The sequence below is a fragment of the Linepithema humile genome, chromosome 6 (genome assembly GCF_040581485.1).
Source record: "Linepithema humile isolate Giens D197 chromosome 6, Lhum_UNIL_v1.0, whole genome shotgun sequence".
NCBI classification, from domain to species: Eukaryota; Metazoa; Arthropoda; class Insecta; order Hymenoptera; family Formicidae; genus Linepithema; species Linepithema humile.
In genome coordinates, this window is record NC_090133.1 from 24,971,006 (window position 1) to 24,992,164 (window position 21,159).

The following is a 21,159-nucleotide window of genomic DNA, read 5'->3' on the forward strand; positions in this document are numbered from 1 at the left end:
TAAAGAACATCATTGGTCTTTCTCCTTTATTTATAAACTATATCTTATTTAAGACGTTTTCAGGAAGTCCGGAAAAATGTATGTGACGCGCGCTTGTGTGGTCTACTCCTTCATAAATTAGATGCTTTTCCATTGTCGTGTCTTATGTTTGACGAGAAATTGGTAAAGATTTATTCCATATAAAATTAAATTTCTAATCTTTAAATTCTATTTTTAAAATATTTTGTTTTTTGTAAAAAATACTATATTACAATTATTTCTATTTTTACAGTACAAATGTTCTAAAAATTTTTTACTGTTTAATTTAACTTCCTAACAATCATGCCAATATATCGGCATGATACTTTACGCGTCTCGACTAGATATATTAGTGTATAGATCGTACATTTCAAAACTCTACAGTTAGAAAAAAACCTATTGACAAATAAAAAATAACATATATCTGTGTGGCAAGCAAGAAGTGTCGTTTATATATATAACTTTGTTTGTTAAATATGAGTTTTCAGTATCAATATTTTTAACAAATCAACAACGAGGACGAAAATTAATGATATAAAATTAATAATAGTCTAATTACTGATCCTATTAATGCCTCACTTTTGATCATGTAATAAAAAATAAATTAATAATGTTTATATCGGATTTTCTTTTTTCATATTTACCTTTTGAATTTGAATAGCTTTAAATTAAAGTAGAGCATGAACTTAGGAAACATCTGAACGAAGAATGAACCGAGAAACGTAAGGGGAAAACTTAAGTTAGCCCCACACAGTCCCATACATCTGCCATCAGCAGATACATTCGATACCTCGAAACGAAGTGGTCAAAGTGGGATAGCCAATCCGATTCACTACTTTCCCTCCCGGTTCGGCTTCCTTTCCTAACTTACGAACGTTCCACTTCGTACTCCGACTTCTTTATTCATTTGTATAAAGCGCCATCTGCAGGAGCAAGCATTACCGTCAAATATCGGAGTTCAACGAACCAGTGAGGGTGTAATGTTTCTCTTTGTGGCGCGCAAACGTCATCCAAGATTGTTTACAAAATTTTCGGAGCAGTATCTTCGCAACGCGGCTTGTTACCGACAAAAATGATTAATCGCCGCTTATGAGTGCTTCTTGGACGAACGTTACACGCTGTACGCCGCAGTAATACACGTAATCTCCGTAAATACACGTGGCGAGAAGCTAAGTCTTGCTTAACCTAACCGGTGCGCGCACTCGCGGATTATCCTTCCGCGTTGTAAATAAAAAAAAATAAAAATAATCACAGGATGCTTTGCGGACGCTTCGCGAGCAAATATTGACTAATCGCTTGAAAACTCGCTAAACGGTGGCAGGGAACTGCTTAGATGGATAATGAGTGAGTCCGATGACACGGACGTTCTCCTCCTGATCCCGCCCGATATATTCCACGTTCCCTCTTCCGATTCAGACACCAACTCGGTGAGAACGGATTGCGCGAGGACCGGTGTTATTTCGGAGCTGGTGGGGCACATGCAGTCATTGGAGTCTCGTATCTCCGCTATTGAGTCTAAGGATAACAGTCTGGACGTCTCCAGTCTGAACAATTTGTTGGACAATTCCCAGCCGATCTGCAGCAGTGCGTCTTATTGCCGACAAACTTTGCCTAGAACCAGGTTCTCCGTAAGTCAGGGTGCTAGCTTGCAAAATACCCCTGTAAAAGTTCATAAATCTCTATCTCTTCCTTCCACTCCCAGTCGATACTCTTGTTCTAATTCCCCAAGAAATGAGATGAGACCGGGATGCTACCTTCCGACAGCCACTATCTCTAATTCGACTAATACTAATGCTCTCACTCGGACCAAGCATGATACTCTAATGTCGTGCTCTGATTCCTCCATGGTGCCTCCTGCTTCTTGCGGTACTGGGCTCTCGCATGCCACTGCTATGTCCACAAAGAGGGAATCCCACTTGTCTCTCCGTCCGAATGATCGTATGAATACGAATAACTTGTGTTATAAACCCACTGATTCCTGGCATTCAGCACTATCTGTATCGAACTTATCTAATGCATCGACAGGTCAGCAGCATACTCGTCCTAGAATAGTGCAAGATATGGAGCTGTCGGAGGTTGACGAGCTGCTCCAAGAAATGGAAGCCACAGAATTGAAACTATCGAAAAGAATAAATAGCGGATATCAATATCGTAATGAACCAATTCATTCAGTAAGTCAAACTGTTGACAGCACAAATCAAGAAAAAGATGCACAGCTCAAGCTTGGAACAGAAAGTTGGAAGCTTCAAAAGTTAGATTTTCTGTCGAGCGATAAAGAAGCTCAGCTCACTGATTCTTTGCCAGGATTTTCTCAAAAGAAATCAAACGCATTCCCAGATATATCATTGTCACACAGTGATTCATTCCACTTAAATGAGACTGACAGAATGATTTCTGAATTCAAAACATGGGGACAAAGCGTTCAGCAGCCTGTTTCCAAATCAAATGGATATACAACGGAAAGTATAAATAGCACAAATAATTTAGATTTATTTAACGTATCATCCGATACAATCGAGAATGCTAAACCGAAAGAAACAATGGCAGATCAAAACATTCTATCTACGAGTGAAGCAAGTACAAGTAGCGTACATGCTAAGTTAAAATCTTCCACTATGAGTGCCGGTCTTACGTCACACAACAGTGAATCAATGAAATTTTCCGGTACGAACGCGGTGCCGGTAACTCTTTCAACAAGATTTTCTCTGTTAAATCCTTGTAAAACGCCACAGCACAATGGAAATATACACGACGATAGAGAAAGATCTGAATTTGCCAAAAGCACTGTACATGTTGGAACAAATACAGATCTTCATTTAAGGTATTTTATTTTACATATATAACATTTCTACGCATTCTCTTTTTCGCGTAAAAAACGAAATATTTTTATTACGAAAAAATTTTTGCGCAAATGTTTAAATACGATTTTATAAATATGTTACGAAATTTATTTGCAGGACTTGTCAGCGATTTTTATCACTCTCAGATTTTTGGGACATTAATCCAGCTAGATCGCAAGAAGAAACGCTTAGAATCAAGTTAGAAGAGGAGAAATTTCGCAGAGAGGTATAGTAAAAATAGATTGTATATGTATGTAGCGTGAGTCATTACGTTTCTTCGCATTTTTAGCATTGTGAGAATCTGATCCAAGAGCTTCAGAAACGATTGCTGGAACAACAAGAAAAAGTGGCCGTAGCGGTTAGAGTCGACAACGAGAAAAATGTTATGATATCTCAATTTCACACAGCTTGGTCTAAATTAAAGCAACAAGTCGAAATGTTAGAAGTTGAACACAAAAATTTGCAAACTAATCTGGAAAATGTCGCGGCGAAACATCAGTCGGAAATCTCAGAATTCCAAAGTCAAATCAAACGGCTCGAAGGGGAGCTATCGAAGGCCTTAGACTTGGCAGCTGGATATAAGGAGAAGAGTGACACTACGATCAAAGAAAAAGTCAATTTGTTAAAGGAGCATGCGGATGAATTAGAGAGTTGCAAGTCATTGGTACAAGAAGCGGAAAATAGATATGAACAAGTAAAAACAGAGTTCAACAGGCTCTTAGAAAAGAATCAACAGAACGAGGAGACATTAAAAACTGTTCAATTGGAATTGAATAAAGAACGTTTGCGAGGAGGTGAGGTGCGAAATGAGATGAATCTCATTCATAAAGCATTAGATACTTGCGAAGCTGAGTTGATAGTGCTCAGACAAGAAAAAGAAAATTTGCAGCTTAAGCTCAAAGAGGAAATGAACAGAAATTCTATTTTAGAACAAAAGAACTTATCATTGCTCGCATCGATTGACGATGCCAAGAAGGCAGAGGTAATACATTGCATGATATATTGAATTAGTTTTAATTATTTCTCAAATTTATTTATATTAATGTAATTTATAATCAATTTTTTTTTTCAGAAATTAGCTAAGGACGAAACCAAATCTATCGTCGAAGAAAAGGAAAAAATTAGAGCAGAATTACAAGAAGTTTACCAAAAACAGGTTGATGAAGTGGTGAAAGCAAAATTACAAGAATTTCAAACGCAACTTGATAATGCCGAATCAGAATTTTTAGAAGAATTGAAAACAAGACAGCAAGTTATAGCTGAATGCGCTGCTCGGAAGATAAAGGACGTTATTGATAAGTTCGTTCACAGTTTTCTTATTTGTGCAATTCTGCAATAAAATGCACAATAATTTTTCAAGCTAAATAAATATGTTGGGTTTTTTTTCAGGCATCGTTTGGAGATCAATTTGTTGGAGGAAAAACATAAAGAAGAGAAACGACTGTACGAATTGCAATTAGCTCAAGCTTTACAAAGATCGGCCATGTTAGAAACACACTTAAATTCTCAGCGAGCAACAAAAACTCAACTCGCGGAACAACTGCACTCCGTTATGCAGAAACAATGGCAGCAAGCTTTGCACATTATTTCGGGTAAGTTGCAAAATGTATTTAACTTTATATACATACAACGTCTGATTATTTTAATACCATTATTTATTTTTAAAATCGTAATATAAGTGTTTAGCGCATAGATTACAAAATACGATTACAGGTGGTAACACGGATAACTTATCTCCGCTTCAAAGAATTCACGCAGAGAAATATTTTGATTCTAATGGTCCCAAAAAGTCTGAATCATTGCCAAATTGTTACACTAAACTTTCTCAGGAACCAAGATACGCGACTCATTCGTTAGAGATGCAAAACCTGATCGACGTACAACCGTTTGAAGAACAAAACGAGAGTACGATCGCAGTGAAATCCATTGAAAATACACCGGTAACCAGTAAAAAAGGATCGAAGGACGAGCTTCGGAAATTCATGAAAATGGTAAGATTAGCATTTAGGCGAGAATTGTTTACTAGTAGACAAACGCAAATAAATTTCTTACAGATTACAGAAATGCAACTGGCAAAGGAAGAGGATGCAAAGCCCAGACATAGCATTTCAAGTCCGCCATTGGAATGCAGAGAAGTACCGCGGAAACATTATTTGAAAAAGGAATTAAGTATAACGAGCGAGGATAGCGTCTTGTGGCATCCAGCATCCGAGGTTTGTTCGCCGTAATATTTCAGATTTTATAATCAAGTGCGGACTCTATATTGATAATGTAATTTTATTATTAGACTTCGATGCGCGACATTGGCGAATCCCTTCCGCAAAAAACGATTAGCAAGATAGATCAGCAGAGAAACAAGCCTCCTTGGAAATGACATATAGTTGATGAGAACGACGATACTGATGGCGTGGATGAACTCGATCACGTCAATTCCGTTCGATACAGTGTACTTAATTAGCAGTAATGCGAAGTTTTATACGTAACAAATGTGCAAATATCTATTTTTTAGCAAGAAGAAAATTTAATAAAACATTTTTTTACATAGTATTATTTCGATCGATTGCAATTTTGAAACCTTATATCTTTCCTACCTTTAAACACATAATAATACGCTCAATGTCCTTTTGTGGATTCGAATTAGGCATTGTGTAATTTTGATCTAATAGAGTATATTCTCATAATTGAACTATTCAATTTTTACATGATATAATTAATACACCAACCTTCTCGTTTTGAAATGTTTCTATCGTGAGTTTTGATATTCACGTTGTCCAGCGCATCGGGCGCGAGAGGAAAAGGATGTCAGATAAAATAATAAACTAACGGATTGATAACAAGAAGAGTTTATCTCGTAGCGGAAATTTAACGTGCGTTCGTTACGGCTCTGAAATGATGAACAATTTTACATTCTCGGGTGTAAAAGTATTTTTTCACATACACATATGAATGTTGTACAAGTTATAATTACCCAATAAACAGATTACGTAGTTCAACAGCTTGCGGTCAAAATATCGATAAAGTTATTTTAGTCGAACAACTCATCTTAACGATAAACCGCAATATTACTCGTAGAAACAACTTAATTCTAAAACTCGGATGACCTAAATAATTGTCAACATTTGTCATCATAAATTAAATTATTCTTTTTTTGTCGCAATATAAATGACTCAAATGAAAAGTTTTGAACTGTCTAAGAAAAAGAACAATTTATTTACATAAAAAAGAAAAGAAATACCGACTCTTTAAATAATAATGTTTTAAATAAATTGAAACGTAATATATGAAAAATATAAAGAACATTATTTGTGTAATTAATAATGCAAATTTATGGTTTAAGTTTCACTATAAACAGCCTTTGTGATGACAGCTAATTAGAGTTCATCATACGCACGTCTAGATTTGCCGTATCGATATTATGTATATGTTAAACACGTTTGCTTCGCGCAGGTTGTTGCATGCTGATGATTCGGAGAGATACACTGTTACTGAATCGAATGTAACATCGTGAATAACAATCGATTCATGTGCGATGTACAAATATGTGACAGACACAAGAGAATGCGGCGCTGCACATTTTGAAAACTTATGGTAAAAACATCGCCCGCATGCATCATTTACATTATTGTTTCCTAAAAGCCTTGACAAACTCCATAATCATAACGTGTACATTCGCGCGATACATTAGCTTGCATTGTCACGCTTGATGCATTTAAATTATTAAATGTACTATTGTTTACTGACAAATAAAGATATTAATATTCTTTATTGGAGATACACGGAGAGAGAAATATAAAATAACATTCAATGTTTTAAATTAAATAAATAAAGTTTAACAATACTAAATTGCTTTCTCTTTGATTCATATAAAAATCAAATAAAAATTTATTTACAAAATTTCTCTATGTAACTATTGTATATTGAAATATTTTCTTTAAACGATAAATTCGTATATCAACTGAACAGTACAATTCGCGCGGCCGGTGTCGATGACCGAAAAATCAGCCCCGTTCATGCAAAATTGCGTCAGTTTTTATGCTCATATTACAGCCGTAAAGTCATCTCTCGCCAGCTATCATCTCGACACAAACGCAGGCCAGCGTTTTACGAGAAACGACACGATCGTAAACTATGCAATCGTAATTCGACCGTAAAAGGGTCGCGAAATTTTTGCAGGTCGCATCCTTTGCCGGTCCTCTGAAGCTGAAAAACATAGGAACGAAGGTAACAGGATAATCTCGACAGAACGAGCAACTCCGGCAAAGTGAGCGTGCCTTTTCAGCTGTAAACGACGATCACGCCTACGACTCCTTCGAACCGGTGCCAGTTATGAGGATTCTACGCGCGGAACAAGTTGCCGATTGAAAATGAAAGAGCAGCAAGAATGCAAAGGGAGGAACGTGATAGTGGCCACCCCCTCTTCGTTCGTATAGTAGTCATGATTCGCGCGTCCGTTCTTCGCGCGTTCGTATGTATGTACGTGGCCTTTAGTCGCCGAGCAAAGCCTCGAGAGTCAAGGAGATACACCGTGCGCGATCTAGCTCGGCCAGCTCATGCGTCTATCGTGAGCGGAATCTGAATGCACGGTGAAAATGCATCCCGGAACGAGACGATGTTCGGGATTCTGCTGGTTGACAATAGCGGTGCTCGTCGGCCTTCTTGTAAGCGACACCGGCGGCGTTTGGAAGAGACGGGAGGATAATACGAAATGCCCGAAAGTGAAGGGCATACGCAACTTTGACATATCCGAGGTACGAAGTCTTTTGTGACCTATGCGAGATCGTTACAGCGCGGAAACGTAAAGTAAAGATTTTCACATTGCATTTTCATGCGATTCCTTTACAATAACGTCCCGACAACTCGAACAATGTTTACGTTTACATGTTAATACGCGCGAAGACTATCTCGTATGTTTACAATGATAGGAAACAGGAATATCAATAATTTGAACTTGCTCATGTTTCCGAAGAGAGCACGGATTTCAATTACTAATTATATAGATCGTTTTCATGTGTGTTCAACGTTGCGCTTTTGTAATCTGAACTGTTTATATTTCCTACACTTCTTTTCTTTCTATTTAAAACAGATAGAAAACAGATTTATTTCATGTAGAAAATTTCATATAAAATTTTATATCTAATCTTTGTTTGATGAGAAAACAGTCTGACAAAGAATTAGCTTCTTGAAAAAGTTTTTAAGGAATAATTTCTAAATTTGTAGGGAGTATTATATTTCGATTAACTTATAAATTAGTTTTTAACAATTACAAATGTTTGATAATTAAGTATTTAATTCTATGAATAAAAATTAACTCTTACTTGATACTACTACAAAATTCACAATAATTTCTCGCCAATGGTCACCAATTTAGGCATAATTCTGTCACATAATTTGATCGTGTTATTTACATAGTGAGAAGGTTGTCTGATGCGCTTCATTCAATGCGTGATATTACTACGAAATAGTATAGAGTACGCTGATATATATATATTATCTGACACTGATGTGACTTCGAAAACGAATAATCAACGGGCATTTACCGTCGCCGAATATGTCGGTTGAATATTAATAGTACAGAGCCAATCCGCAACTATTTGTTAGATGTAATATGCCGATTTTATGCAATAGCAATAGAAATTATCGTTTACCGTGCAATTAACGATAGATTTGGCATGAACCAGAAAATGATGAATGCTGTTTGACGCTGGCATTTCTATCAATGGACCGCGAATATTAATTTCATGCATAATATTGTATGCCGATAGAATTAGATATATATTAAATATATAAAATTAATCAATATAATTAGATAAACATTTGTCACATACAAAAGACAGGGTGTAACCATTCGCACACTTTTTGACAAACACAAATGGATAATTAAAATAAAGTTGATAATTAATTCTGTATAATAAAAATTTGCGAGAATATTCAAGTTTGCATTTAATTTCCGTGTCTATTCTCATGAGAGAATGAGTTTTTTTACTATATAATTAAATACTACATACTTTGACTTAAACAATCTGCTCTGATTTAATAAGTTATGATTAGTTGAATAATAGAGAAATGCAAAAATATATAACACGGCAGTTTTTTTTCTTATTATTTTCCTTTAACACTACATAAACTTTTTTTTCTATTTTTGCTCTAACGTTTTTGATCGTAACGTTTTTGTTCATTAGCGGAAATTAACATCTATGTGTTCCAGATATACATATATATATGATCATGAAGAATTAAAACAAAATGTGGTATCTGACATTTAGGAATATTTATACGCAATTATCTAATAAATATTATGAAATAAATATATGCGTATTACTAATCGCAATTTTATTTGCGATACGTGAACATGAAATATTGCAATTTAATAGTGTTCTCCTTGTGCAGACTTTCTTTTCGGAGCAACGTTCGGCGGATTTATTTTTAGATCTCAATATGTATTTAAAGGAAGACTATTTCGGACATGCTACACACGACTATTTCCGTTGTTTTTCTTTCGCCATAAATGATGATACGCACTTTGAGATAAAGTGGCTTATATCGCAGATGTACTTTAACGCTCCAATAAATTTTTGAAAATTAGGATAATTTTACTAATCTTGCATCATCATAGAGTGTTTTTAATCTTGATACAGAATGTAAAAGAGATATTTGTATATAATCATTTTAAGATGTTTTACAAGATGTTTTAAGATCTTTTTCGATCGAAGCGTCTGCTACATAAAGATAAGCATTGAACCGTAGCAATATATATCTTGTGATAACACAAAACTTCGAAGTATTTAACATTTTCTTTATTTGAATAATTTGTCGTACGCATTTATATTTTACGAATATCGTTTTCGTGTGTAACGTGCGAATGACACTTCGAGCAACATAACGTAAAAGCAAAAATAGAAAAAAAAAGTTTATGTAGTGTTAAAGAAAAATAATAAGAAAAAAATAACAGAATTCGCGCATTTACGCACAACAATCGCTATCTGGGAAAAACTTCTTGGATGCGTTTCTAATGCCGTTTATCATCGAGTGCGACTATTTGACCTGTGTAACGCGCGCATTTATTAGCATATATTAGCGCACGAAGAAAATCAGCACGTCGTCTAAATTGTTACGTTCATTTCACGCATGACTTTGCACCTGTACGCATTCATACGTAACAGACATCATACGCTTTTTGCAGTTTCTCGGATCGTGGTACATAGTACAGTACTACGCGAGCTCAGAGGAAGCTCTCGCCTACCGATGCATGAGAGCCGAACTTTCAGTTTCGCCCGAAAGCGCCGAAGTTACCATGAATTTCACTTACAGCTTTACCGATGATCCCATTAACGAGCTGCTCGTTGGTAACATCACCTGGAAAATCCCATCATCGGATTTACCTGCTCATTGGGTGCACGCCGAGTTTCCATGTAAATAATTACTTACCTCGTAATTAATCTACTTGCGTGCTTCGATTTTTTTACATTGTGAAGAAAAATATATTTTTTTCTGTTAATTAATTTAACTCAAATTAGAGCGATGAATGGTTCTGTAAGAATAAAAAAGTATCAACAGAAGAAAAGCTATAGAAATTACAACGCGGGTGTCGGAGCGCAAAAATTTTTTTTATTATCAAACGAATACAAAGTAGCGAAACGTTTTTCGGTACAATTTCGGACTCTCCTCACAATCAGTCTAACACGCTTGCTAGCGAGGTGTTAGAAACTTTCTAATCGTATCAAATACAAGCAAGAATGTTCATAATAAGGCATGTAGGAAAAAAGAATCAATTCGGATCGGAAATGTTTCCGCATAGTGTCATAAGCTGGCTCAGTCTAGCACGATTGGAACCTCGCGCAGTCACTTGCCAGCGCACCGAGACGTAACGTGTTATCGGACTTTACGCCGAAAATTCGGATTCCAATGGTTAATCATGCAAAGAAGCCTAAATACGTGTGTTATCTTCGCTAATCTTTTGGGTGTCAATTACATTATGCCGCTGGCGCGCCAAAAAGTGACTGCTGTGTGTCAAGTCCACGTGGACCATTCACCTCTTACAAGCGTGCTAGACATTTAGAAGAGTTCAAAATTGTACTGAAACGTTTTATACTTTGTTCGATTATTTCTTTGATAATAAAGAAATTTTGTTGCGCTCCGACATCTTATAGTTTTAATAAGCTTTCACCTGAAATCCTTTGCACTCCGATGATTTATATTATAAATGTCGCCGTAACAACGGCAGTGGAATGCAAAGAGTTAATATCAATTTAAAATGTACTTTAGTTCTTAATTAATTAAATTTTATATTTAATTTCTCAATAAATTTGTCGTATATAACATGAAATGTAAGCTTCTTTCAAAATTTATTATCTTTGAAATGTGTTTTCTTATAAATCATTGTTACAATGAATTGGGTACATAGAAATAAATTTTAATTTTTTATAGAGATTGTATTTTGAACGAAAAACTGATATACGCAATTATGTATCGTGAATTTAATATTTTCCAGATGAAGGAGTGTACAATACATATGTGTTAGATTCAGATTATAAGTCATGGGCCTTACTAATGCATTGTGCTGAAAAGAGCGAAAGCCCACGATATTTATCAAGCTTCATCATGAGTCGCGAAGCGAGCCTAGGGGCAAACGTCATTTCTTATCTTCGCGAGAAGCTGCCTAGGTACATTGTTCTTTTGATATTATTGCAGTTACAGTAGAATTGTTTCTTCAGAACTTTGCTCGTTAAAATACCTTTTCGAAAAATATCCGTAAAATGTAAAATGTTACACGATTGATGCAAAATATGAAACTTTGTCTCTCTATCAATATAATTTAAAATGTCTATACGTCTTTTATTTCATTAAAGGCGCTCAAGGAAAGCATCCGTTAAAGAAATCAGGTTTATTATTTTCCTTACAGATCAATACTTTTCATTAAAAATTTATTTTAATAAACGTTAAAACAATTCGCTTAAATTAAACTAAAGTGTATATTTTCTTGTATCGTTTTATAAAATTATAAAAAAATGATATGAAAAACACTTTTTTTTAACATATAGGTACGACATCGACTTGGAATACATGTTTCCTATGGATCAAAAGCAATGCAATAAAACGAATAACGAAGATATGCTAATTCCGGTGTTGGAATCGACCAAAAGAAGCAACGCTGTCCGAAGGCATCCGTTGAAACGCAAACACAGACGCCAATGAATTTCATTTAAATCAAACACTCCCGTTACTTTGGGCTAATTTTATTAATTCAATTAACAACGTGTTATAATACTCTTCGTCTCGTCCTCTTATTTATAATTACATAATTGTAATGAACTTGTTATTGTTTTCTTTAGACCCGTCGTCTCTCTCAACATTTTAAGCACAACTCATCCAAATTAACTAACACACACGTGCAAGCAGCACGCATGGTCACCACGATCACCATCATCAGTATCGGCATCATCATAATCATTAGCGTAACAGTCGTCATCAGATTATCACTCAACGCACCTAATTACTTAATTACTGAATGTATGTATATATAATATATATTTATATATATGTATATGGCAGCTACAACTTATAAGAAATATTACAAAATCACTTGTGACTCACTCTTTTCACGTTTTCACAATGTTTTACTCATACGAACGCTATCACACCGACGGGCAACTCCTATTTTCTTGCGGGAGCATTCTCATTATTCAACGAATTCTCATATCTCCGCGAAAATCGGCTCTGTCCGGTATTAAAGTCGCCGGTTCTCGCGCGTACATTTCGACATTTCGACGGCGTCGTGACTTCCCCCCTTCGTTTGCATGCGTTTCTGAAATATATAATAATCGAGCGCTTGTCACGAATAAGAATGTATCGCGGTCGCTCAGACTACACAGAATAGGAAGAACGCACCGGGGGTATCGAAACGCACGCAGAGATTCGCTTATGTACGCGTATATACTTCGAGATCATTACGGCGACCGAGAAAGACAAGATCGTTAAAAGCCGGAACAGATCCGCGATGAGCGCCAATTACAACGTTGTCTTCATTAAACTATCGCACTACACCCGCAACAAGTATACACGCATCCACTCCTTCGTTCTACGCATATGCATATTCAAATCACCTATTAGTCTTCTAATAATTCTTTAGTATTAATTAGTCATACATTTAATTTTTTTAATCACTTGTAAATTAATTACCTAATCGTTAAATCTGTTTCTTGTAAACCTGCACTCGCGCGCATACGCGCGCGTACGTTTCTATGTGCGTGCGTATTGGGTATGTGTATATAGATGAATAGGTGTATGGGCGCGTGGTGTACGTATGTAGACGCGCATGTGTATGTGTGTGTGTCTTTCTGCACAAGACTGTCTTCATTATTATTTCATATAGCTGATAGACTATCTATTTATTTGAAATTTACGTTTTATAAATATCCTATAGTAAACCGTATTTTGTTACTTCCTCATTCGATTATGCGCTTTTTGTACGAAGGTGTAATGCAAACCGAATGATATTGTAGTTTTGACGTGTGCCCGTATTATGTATGTACGTGTGTGTATGTGTGTGTGTGTATCAACGTATGTGTGCATATGTGTACCAACTTAATAATCGCATACAAGTGCTTTTCGACTGAGCGTAAAATTCTCGCTGTTAAATCGATATCCGCCGTCCGTGCATTCGTCCGAGACGTATGGTTCGGTTTCGGGTTTTTGCGAGATACCGATTGTGTAAATCGGTGAGTATTTGAGCTATGACTGGAAATATACTTTACGAACAACAATAACGACGAATGGCAATGGGATGGGCGAGTGCACGGTCAAGCGAGCGAGCGAGCGAGCGAGCGAGCAATCCCGCTCCGACGGCGGTCTCGATTGTCGAAAGTAGAAAGGTGAGAGAAGCTCGATGTCACGATGATCAAAGCGGGAGAAATAGAGAAAGAGAGAGAGAGAGAGAGAGAGAGAGAGAGATAGAGAAGAGAAAACAAAAGGCGACCAAGAAGAATACAAAAGGCGGCCGGAGGAAAGAAGCGCTCGCGCATACGCGCAGATTCGTCGCGGCGTAGATTCCCGCGACAAGAGATGAACACTCGTTAGATATTAGTAGAAGTACTAGACGAAACCGGCGAAGTTCTCTACTGCTTAAAGTTACAGTTAAATGACGGACGGCCGGCAGCACACCAGTTCATGTTCTTTTTTTTTTTTTTTTCTTTCTGATTGAACGGTTAGACGGGTTTCGATTATTGCGATGGGACCCTCGTCTTTCGCTACATATATGTATATATTTATGGGCACTGCCGTGCCGCGCGATCTCTAGCTTCTTTTCGTTTAAATAGTTACGATAAAGTACGATAGGAGGCAATTACAGTTTACGGGAAGTCGACTGATAGATTCCGCAGGTAGGAGTACGAAGGTACAGTCGCTCGGTTGACGTCCGCGTGAAGCATGAACGGCCATTGTTTTTCGTTTCTGTTTCTTTTCTTCGCATTTCGCAGAATATTTGTTGGTACTTGTGTTGTCGCGCTACCGTTATGCCACGGTTCGCGTCGTAAAACGATTGCCCTGAGGACCGTCGTAAAGAAAATTCGTGTGGATACGCGTCAGGAATGTGTCAAAAAATGCGACAGGCTGTGTGGAATAGAGAGAAAGACATTGCATTCGCAGCAGTCTCGTTCGAGAGGAGTCCCAGCTGATCGATGTTACTCGTGTCTCATCTTTTTATGAAATTTCGAAAGAGGGACAAGAAAGAGAAAGAGAAGCAGGTGCAGGAGAAATTGGTGGTCCGCGAGAAAGCGTCCGTTTCTAGACGCATCGTGACGCCATGGCCGTCACTGACTTCGTCACGCCCGATGCTGACGCGTGCGATTTCTGATAGATCCGACGTCTCGGTGATGGACGCGGCGGCGATGCTCATCGACGTCAGGACGATTCCGAACACGTCGCTGGTGCCCCCTCGTGTCCCGCGACTGTATAATAACAACTATGCAGCGGTGTTTAAAGAACTTCATGAACACACGGCCATCATATAATCACGCACTCCAGTCGATTGTTTCACCGGCGAGCCGAGATCGGCGGCGAGTACGTTTGATTGGTCCGACGTAACTGCCTGCGGCACGTTCTTCACCAGGATACGGCCTGGCGGCTGTCGACGTCACTGTCAGATCTTCGCGACGAGTTCGTTACGGTGCCGGTGATCACTACTTCATCCTCGACGAGCCGTTGCAGTCCGCGGTAGCGATCTGACGAATCGGCGAGGACCGCTGTCAGTAGACCCAAGAAACTGGTACCCACTGTGGTGTCGTGTGCACACGCTCGATCGCGGCCTCCAGCTGGGCGATCGTCTCGTCGAGGTCGTTGTTCACGATGGTCAAGTCGAAGAAGTGCCCGTACGCCTGCTTCAGCATGTCCGACTCCTTCGCCAATCGTTCCAGACTACCGTCGAACTGAAAACATGAATGACTTTGTGGAAAAATTGTCGTTGATTCGCATACAACACATTTGCTGCATATAATATAATACTAATTTGTAATTGTATCTAATTCAAATATAGTTGAAACTTTTTCGAAGTAAATTCTGAATTATTCCATAAAAATGTTAAACGAAAAACTGTCGTTGATTCACATACAACACATTTGCTGCATATAATATAATACTAATTTGTAATTGTCTCTAATTAAAATATAGTTGAAACTTTTTCGAAGTAAATTCTGAATTATTCCATAAAAATGTTAAGCGAGCGTGTAGTATAATTATACTTTATGTTGAAGAAATTATGCATTTAAATTATGCTATATTTTCTTTACTGGAAATATAAATTATCGGATTGTCCATTTAACTCTGTATGCCGAGTAAGATCGAGTAAGACGGGCTGTTTTGTCGTGCTTATAACATTATCGGAACCGCTTGGCATTCTTTAACGATTTCCTTTCAAAATGAATTAACGGACCGCAGTCGGACGATTAGTCATTGGGAACAAGTGAACCAATAACTGTTTGCCCGATTAATCCGCCAAATCCATAATTCATTTGAAAATCGTTGAATAGTTTGCCTAATTGCTTAATTGGCGTGCAAGCATCCCTGGTTCGTATTATATCTACGAATCAAGAATCGAGTTATATACACTCAGTATAAATCATATAATATTTGCAAATATCAGTGCTGCGCCTGTATACTTTGATAACCCTTTGGCTTGTAACTTACTATTGTGCTATACATACTGCTATAAAATGGAATCTCGTTGAACGGTAATCTCGTTTTACATAGCAAATGCTTTAAAGGCCAATACGCTTATGGCTAAGTGAGGGAACGTGTATCGTGGAAAGGAAAATTAACATGCGCTTCCGAGAGAATATATTGTTCTTAGTTAATTACCTTGAGGTTTAACACGCGAAATAAATGTTCTGCTTCACTGATAATTAAAAAAGAATTTTATACTAAAATTATTATTATTTCTTTGATTATATTGTTCGTCAATGAAATCTGATATTGTAATAAAACACGTTCGTTGAAATCGATGCAATCCACAACCTCCGCGGAAAATATTCAAAATATGCAATATATAAGTTTATCCTTCATTCTTGTATCAAGTTATTTTCATACTTACATCCGTAACATTTGCGAACGCTGGTGCAGCGATGAAGACGACGTAAGGTGCAAATTCAGCAGTCCGTAAAACTTTCAATGCTTGTGGTTCAACATCCAATATGGCCATTCTGCCTTCTTCGTGAATTTTGCGAATAGTTTCGAGTTTAGTTCCATACATAGCATCTTCGTGTGTACCTGTTCTCACAAATAGTAAAGGTTTTATATATATATATATATATATAAATCTAATCGTTATATATATTTTAACTATTTTCCACACTTCACAGAATTAATTTGCTGATACTTATTTTTCGATATTAATAGCTATTATATATCATTCATAAGTTTTAAATACGTTAAAAAAATTTATGTGAGTGTAGTTTTACCGTATTCGAGGTATTCATTAGCAGCTATGTCTGCCATCATCTCATCGTGTGATACGAAATAGTAATTACGACCATTTTCTTCGTCGCTTCGTGGAGGCCTCGTTGTATCTATATAAAAATATATTTGGTAAATATTTCGTTCTTATATATATTTTATGCAATTGTTTTCCATGCAAAAAGAATTTATTAATTCAAAATTTTACGAAAAACTTGAAATACTCACGCGGAATAGGATAGGCGTATTTATCGGGATGCTTGGAGATAATCGTATTCTTTATGTGTCGTCGACCGACGCCATGTGCTCCCAATAATACTAACGTTTTCCGTTGGAAGGCAGGATCTATAAAAAGACACAATTTTGACAATAATATTCTATGTAAAATTATGATAACATTGCTTAAATTAATCCGGTAATGGAATTATAAGAAGTCACACTCTAAAAAACTGCTGACAAAGAAAAAGAAATCATCATCTTACATAATTTAATTATTTAATGTTGCAGAAAAAACTTACAAGGAAGCTTTACGACCTCTTCGTAAGTCACCAGATCCAGCTGGTCGAAAACGGCATTGTGCTTTGCGAGATATTTATCCTTGTATTGCTTCTTTTTTCGGCCGAATATTGAGCAATTTACTGTAAGCAGAAAGGATCATTAATATAGATGCCGATGAAACTGAAGACGAGGCTACCTCTGCTCAAAAACGTCTGCCCCGGTGTAAACTTGCAAATTACTGTGCAAGTGTCATGTTACGGATCCATTATCCGTGCTAACTAACGAGTTCCGGTCTTTATAGTATCAATGAACGACCATTAAAAGACTCGCACTTATCGCAATATCATACAAAGACAAATTTTATATATATATTACGTGTATCAATATAATATGTATATCAGGAATTATATCAGAAATTAAACGATAGCTATTTTTTTATGATCTATAAGTCGCAAATACTTAAAAAAGTTTAAAGCACGTTTTAGATACTATCACAGCATTTAATGGTTTCGTAATTTTTATCCGATCGACTTTTCGCTTACGAGGTATTAGAAACTTTCCGATCGTATCAAATACAAGCAGAATGTCCATAATAAGATTGTCCTAATGTTATTGAGCCTTACGTCGAAAATTTGAGCCCCAATTGGTCAACTGAGCGGAGAAATCCGGATTCGCGTGGACTATCTTTGCTAATTCAGTAGCTGTTTGCGCGGAAATGACTAATCGCCGAAAGCTTCAAGGAGACATTTCTCGCGGAAAGTCCACGTGGATGAATGATTGGTCATTTTCGTACATTTTAGCAAACAGCTACCAGATTAGCGAAGATAGTCCACACGTATTTAGGTTTCTCCGCATGATTGACCCGAATTGAGGTCCGAATTTTTGGTGTAAGGCCCAACCTTGTTACGCCGCCGCCCGACTGCTGCGTGTCAAGTCCACGTGGACTACTTACCCCTTACAATCGTGTTAGACGATGAGGAGAGTTCGAAATTGTAATGAAACGTTTTATTATTTTATATATTTTTGATAATAAAGAAAGTTTTTTGCGCTCTTTGTCCGCGCTGTAGTTTTAATATTTTAATATTAAATTTTAATATTAAATTTAATATCAAATTTTAATATTTTAATAGCACTTTATTTGTTAATATTTATTTAATGCATAATAAATTAATTAAATTTGACGTCAGGAGAAATAGAAATTAATGTCGCGTGTTAATTGCGATTATGTACTTTACTCACGATTTCTGCAATCAATGAAAAAACTAACGTCTCATTCAATTCTCCGAATTTTCGGCCGACTCTCAAAAAATTCGTAAACACTCTTATTTTTATCGCGCCACTCACGTCTAGGAATTCTCAACGTCATAACACACAATTCTCGAATATCATAACATATCAGTCCACAAATCATTTGTTATATTTTTAAAAATCTCTAGAATTATGTATGGTGAATTTAATTTAATTTTCCAGATTGTACAACACGTATGCTGCCCTCCTTAATTAAAATGTTTCAACTAACATTTTCAACTTTTCGAGAAAAATGAGGATTAAAGATGTAAAACATGTTAAAATACAAATATAAACAAAAAGACGAAAAATGAGAATTTTGCTGATAGGACATTTTAACCAAGGAAGACAGTATGTGTTAGAGTTAGATTATAAATGGACGTTATTAATGCAGTGATTCTGAAAGGAACAAAAGCCCATAATACTTATTTAGCTTCATCAGCCATAGCGAGCCTAAGGGCAACCATCATTTCCTATCTCTGCGAGAAGCTACCTAGGTACATTGATCTTGTTTTGATATTATTACAGTTACAATAAAATTGTTCTTTCAGAACTCGTATAAAAACCTTAGCTCGTTAAAATATTTTTTCGAAAGATATCCATCAAATTCAATATATTATTGTGTTAAAATACAAAATGTGAAATTTGTCTCTCTATCAATATAATTGAAATTGTTAGGCCTATACGTTTTTTATTCCAAAATATTTAATTAAAGGCACTCTACGAAAGCATCTATTAAAAAATGAGGTTTATTATTTTAAGGCACTAATAATGCGATTTATGAAAAAGAGGAATGAGAAATATCATTTTCCAGACATCAGTTGCGTAGGAAGTCATTCACATCGCTAGATCATATATTTCCTTATTGTCCTAAAATATATATCACCTAACACGGGGTGTTATCCTATTGGGAAACGCATTAACGCTGTGTGCACTAACGTTAGCAATCCTTCGCAACACTTTGAAAATTAATAACGAGTATTGACGCCAACACGTAGTGACGAACTACTCTGCGAATATCGATTCCTGGATCAGGCAGAATCTTTGCTCTATTGATAAAAAAAGTTCATTCCGTCAGCCAGTTCGAAAAAAAGCCATGCCCAGAGGCACTTAGGAGTCCTATTGAGAAGGGGTGTTCCAGCAGGTCACAAGATGACAACGTAAGGTCCGTGATGTAATTGATGCATGAGATCTTAAGTAGGTGTCACAATCGGAGCCACGAGGAATTGCCTCACGAGCGTTATCCCCGCGATTACAGAACTACTGAATATACTAGGAAGATTCGCGTATGCGGCTAGAACGTATATATTAAAGCTGCGGGTGATAGCATGACTGTGTAAACCACGGTATCTTGCCAAAATATTTGGATACTTGAAAGTTGAAAAGTATATCGCAATGTACACAACATCTAAAGGATCTTTCTCGAAATATGATATAAGGTTGTAAGGTGAGAGATTGATTTTTGAAATTTTTGGCAAGATATACGATGAGTGCTCGCTAACATTTAAGACAATCGATCGACTATTTGTTAAAAGCTCCGATTGTAATCGTGCTGCCATGTATGTTGCGAGTGAAATCGTGCGATAAGCATAAGTGCGTGGAATGTTTTGCAGCGAGTGCATGCATTAAAGCACGCGGTGTAAAAGCATCTATTAATGTATAACACAGAATACTATAATAATCTATATTAATAAATTATTACTGACATGATGCTCATATCTCATAATGCGACATTACAAAATTACCTACACAAGCCTGGAAAACAGAAACTTTTCAAAGCTGTTTTATTTTTAATTCGTGTGATTTTATATCATTCGTCTGTATTTCATAAATATTTCGAGGATTAAAATTCATGTACAAATATCGTTTATCGCGATTATCATCAGTGTTTCACGTAAAATATTTCTACAAATTGTATAATTGATAATTTCGTATACAATAATACAAAAGCTGCAATATGTAATAAAAATGAGTGACATTTTGTAAATCAATGTGCAAAAATTACTGGAATGTGAAGGACAATTATTACAAATCTGTATTAATTTTCAGAAGATTATGATTGCGCTTGCGATTTGTAGATGATCAGACGTCGCATATTGCACATATTTTGGATATTATCCGCGTATTATAAGAATGTGATAATTTCATGTGTGAAAGAAATGAGTTTATGGACACTACATTTGAAAGCAAAACCATTGTCCTCTCGTATAAAACCCGTCAAGAGATGTTCGTCGTACTTCTCTCTGTAATGATGCGTGTGTTAGAAGCATTGGATCCAGTCTGCACTTCATGCGTCTAAAAAAACGGTCCTACGTGACTCTACACGTGTCTACCTGAAGGCAGAGACGTACCTGTCGAGCCGTCGCAGCCTTCGGTGTGAGAAGAACATCCACCTTCTCCTTCAGCGTCTAGCCCCGCAATAACACACAACAACAGATATATCACTGCAGCTAATTATTCCTGCGGCGCTAGCTCTCCATTTACCTATTCCTAATCCGTCCCTCATGCCATCCATTTATATAAACAGACACAGGTACGCAGAGATACACGGCGACTCAAAACTTTCTTGCTACAT

The 21,159-nt window shown here is 36.6% G+C and overlaps 3 protein-coding genes across 19 annotated transcripts in view; 2 read left to right on the forward strand and 1 right to left on the reverse strand.

The window, feature by feature from the left end:
* The first annotated feature begins 376 nt into the window (after positions 1-376).
* LOC105677090 (putative leucine-rich repeat-containing protein DDB_G0290503) lies at positions 377-5,408 on the forward strand. Of its 3 annotated transcripts, none has more exons than XM_012375462.2 (9): positions 857-1,956; positions 2,044-2,839; positions 2,976-3,084; positions 3,148-3,840; positions 3,931-4,157; positions 4,248-4,450; positions 4,572-4,849; positions 4,913-5,071; positions 5,146-5,408. In XM_012375462.2, exons 1-9 carry the CDS (start codon positions 1,359-1,361, stop codon positions 5,230-5,232), a joined length of 3,150 nt encoding a protein of 1,049 aa, XP_012230885.2. In that variant the 5' UTR covers positions 857-1,358; the 3' UTR covers positions 5,233-5,408. The 3 variants fall into 3 exon arrangements, with proteins under 3 accessions (XP_012230884.2, XP_012230885.2, XP_012230886.2); XM_012375463.2 differs by having other exon boundaries at positions 887-1,138; XM_012375461.2 differs by having other exon boundaries at positions 377-2,839.
* Positions 5,409-7,321: 1,913 nt separating this feature from the next.
* Positions 7,322-12,167, forward strand: Karl (lipocalin/cytosolic fatty acid-binding protein Karl). Its single transcript, XM_012375281.2, has 4 exons — positions 7,322-7,606; positions 10,039-10,267; positions 11,347-11,518; positions 11,897-12,167. The coding sequence occupies exons 1-4, from the start codon at positions 7,448-7,450 to the stop codon at positions 12,048-12,050; spliced, it is 714 nt and encodes a 237-aa protein (XP_012230704.1). The 5' UTR covers positions 7,322-7,447; the 3' UTR covers positions 12,051-12,167.
* CASK (peripheral plasma membrane protein CASK) overlaps positions 12,076-21,159 on the reverse strand; it is a 168,399-nt gene continuing 159,315 nt past the window's right edge. For 11 of the 15 annotated variants that reach the window (XM_067357844.1, XM_067357843.1, XM_067357846.1 and 8 more), the window contains 6 exons: positions 20,936-20,992; positions 17,318-17,437; positions 17,028-17,144; positions 16,805-16,912; positions 16,438-16,613; positions 12,076-15,277 (listed from right to left, as the gene is read on the reverse strand). In XM_067357844.1, the coding sequence (XP_067213945.1) occupies positions 15,098-15,277; positions 16,438-16,613; positions 16,805-16,912; positions 17,028-17,144; positions 17,318-17,437; positions 20,936-20,992 (758 nt within the window). In that variant the 3' untranslated portion in view covers positions 12,076-15,097. The remainder of the gene's footprint in view (positions 15,278-16,437; positions 16,614-16,804; positions 16,913-17,027; positions 17,145-17,317; positions 17,438-20,935; positions 20,993-21,159) is intronic. The other 4 variants (XM_067357856.1, XM_067357851.1, XM_067357849.1 and 1 more) reach the window with 1 other exon arrangement.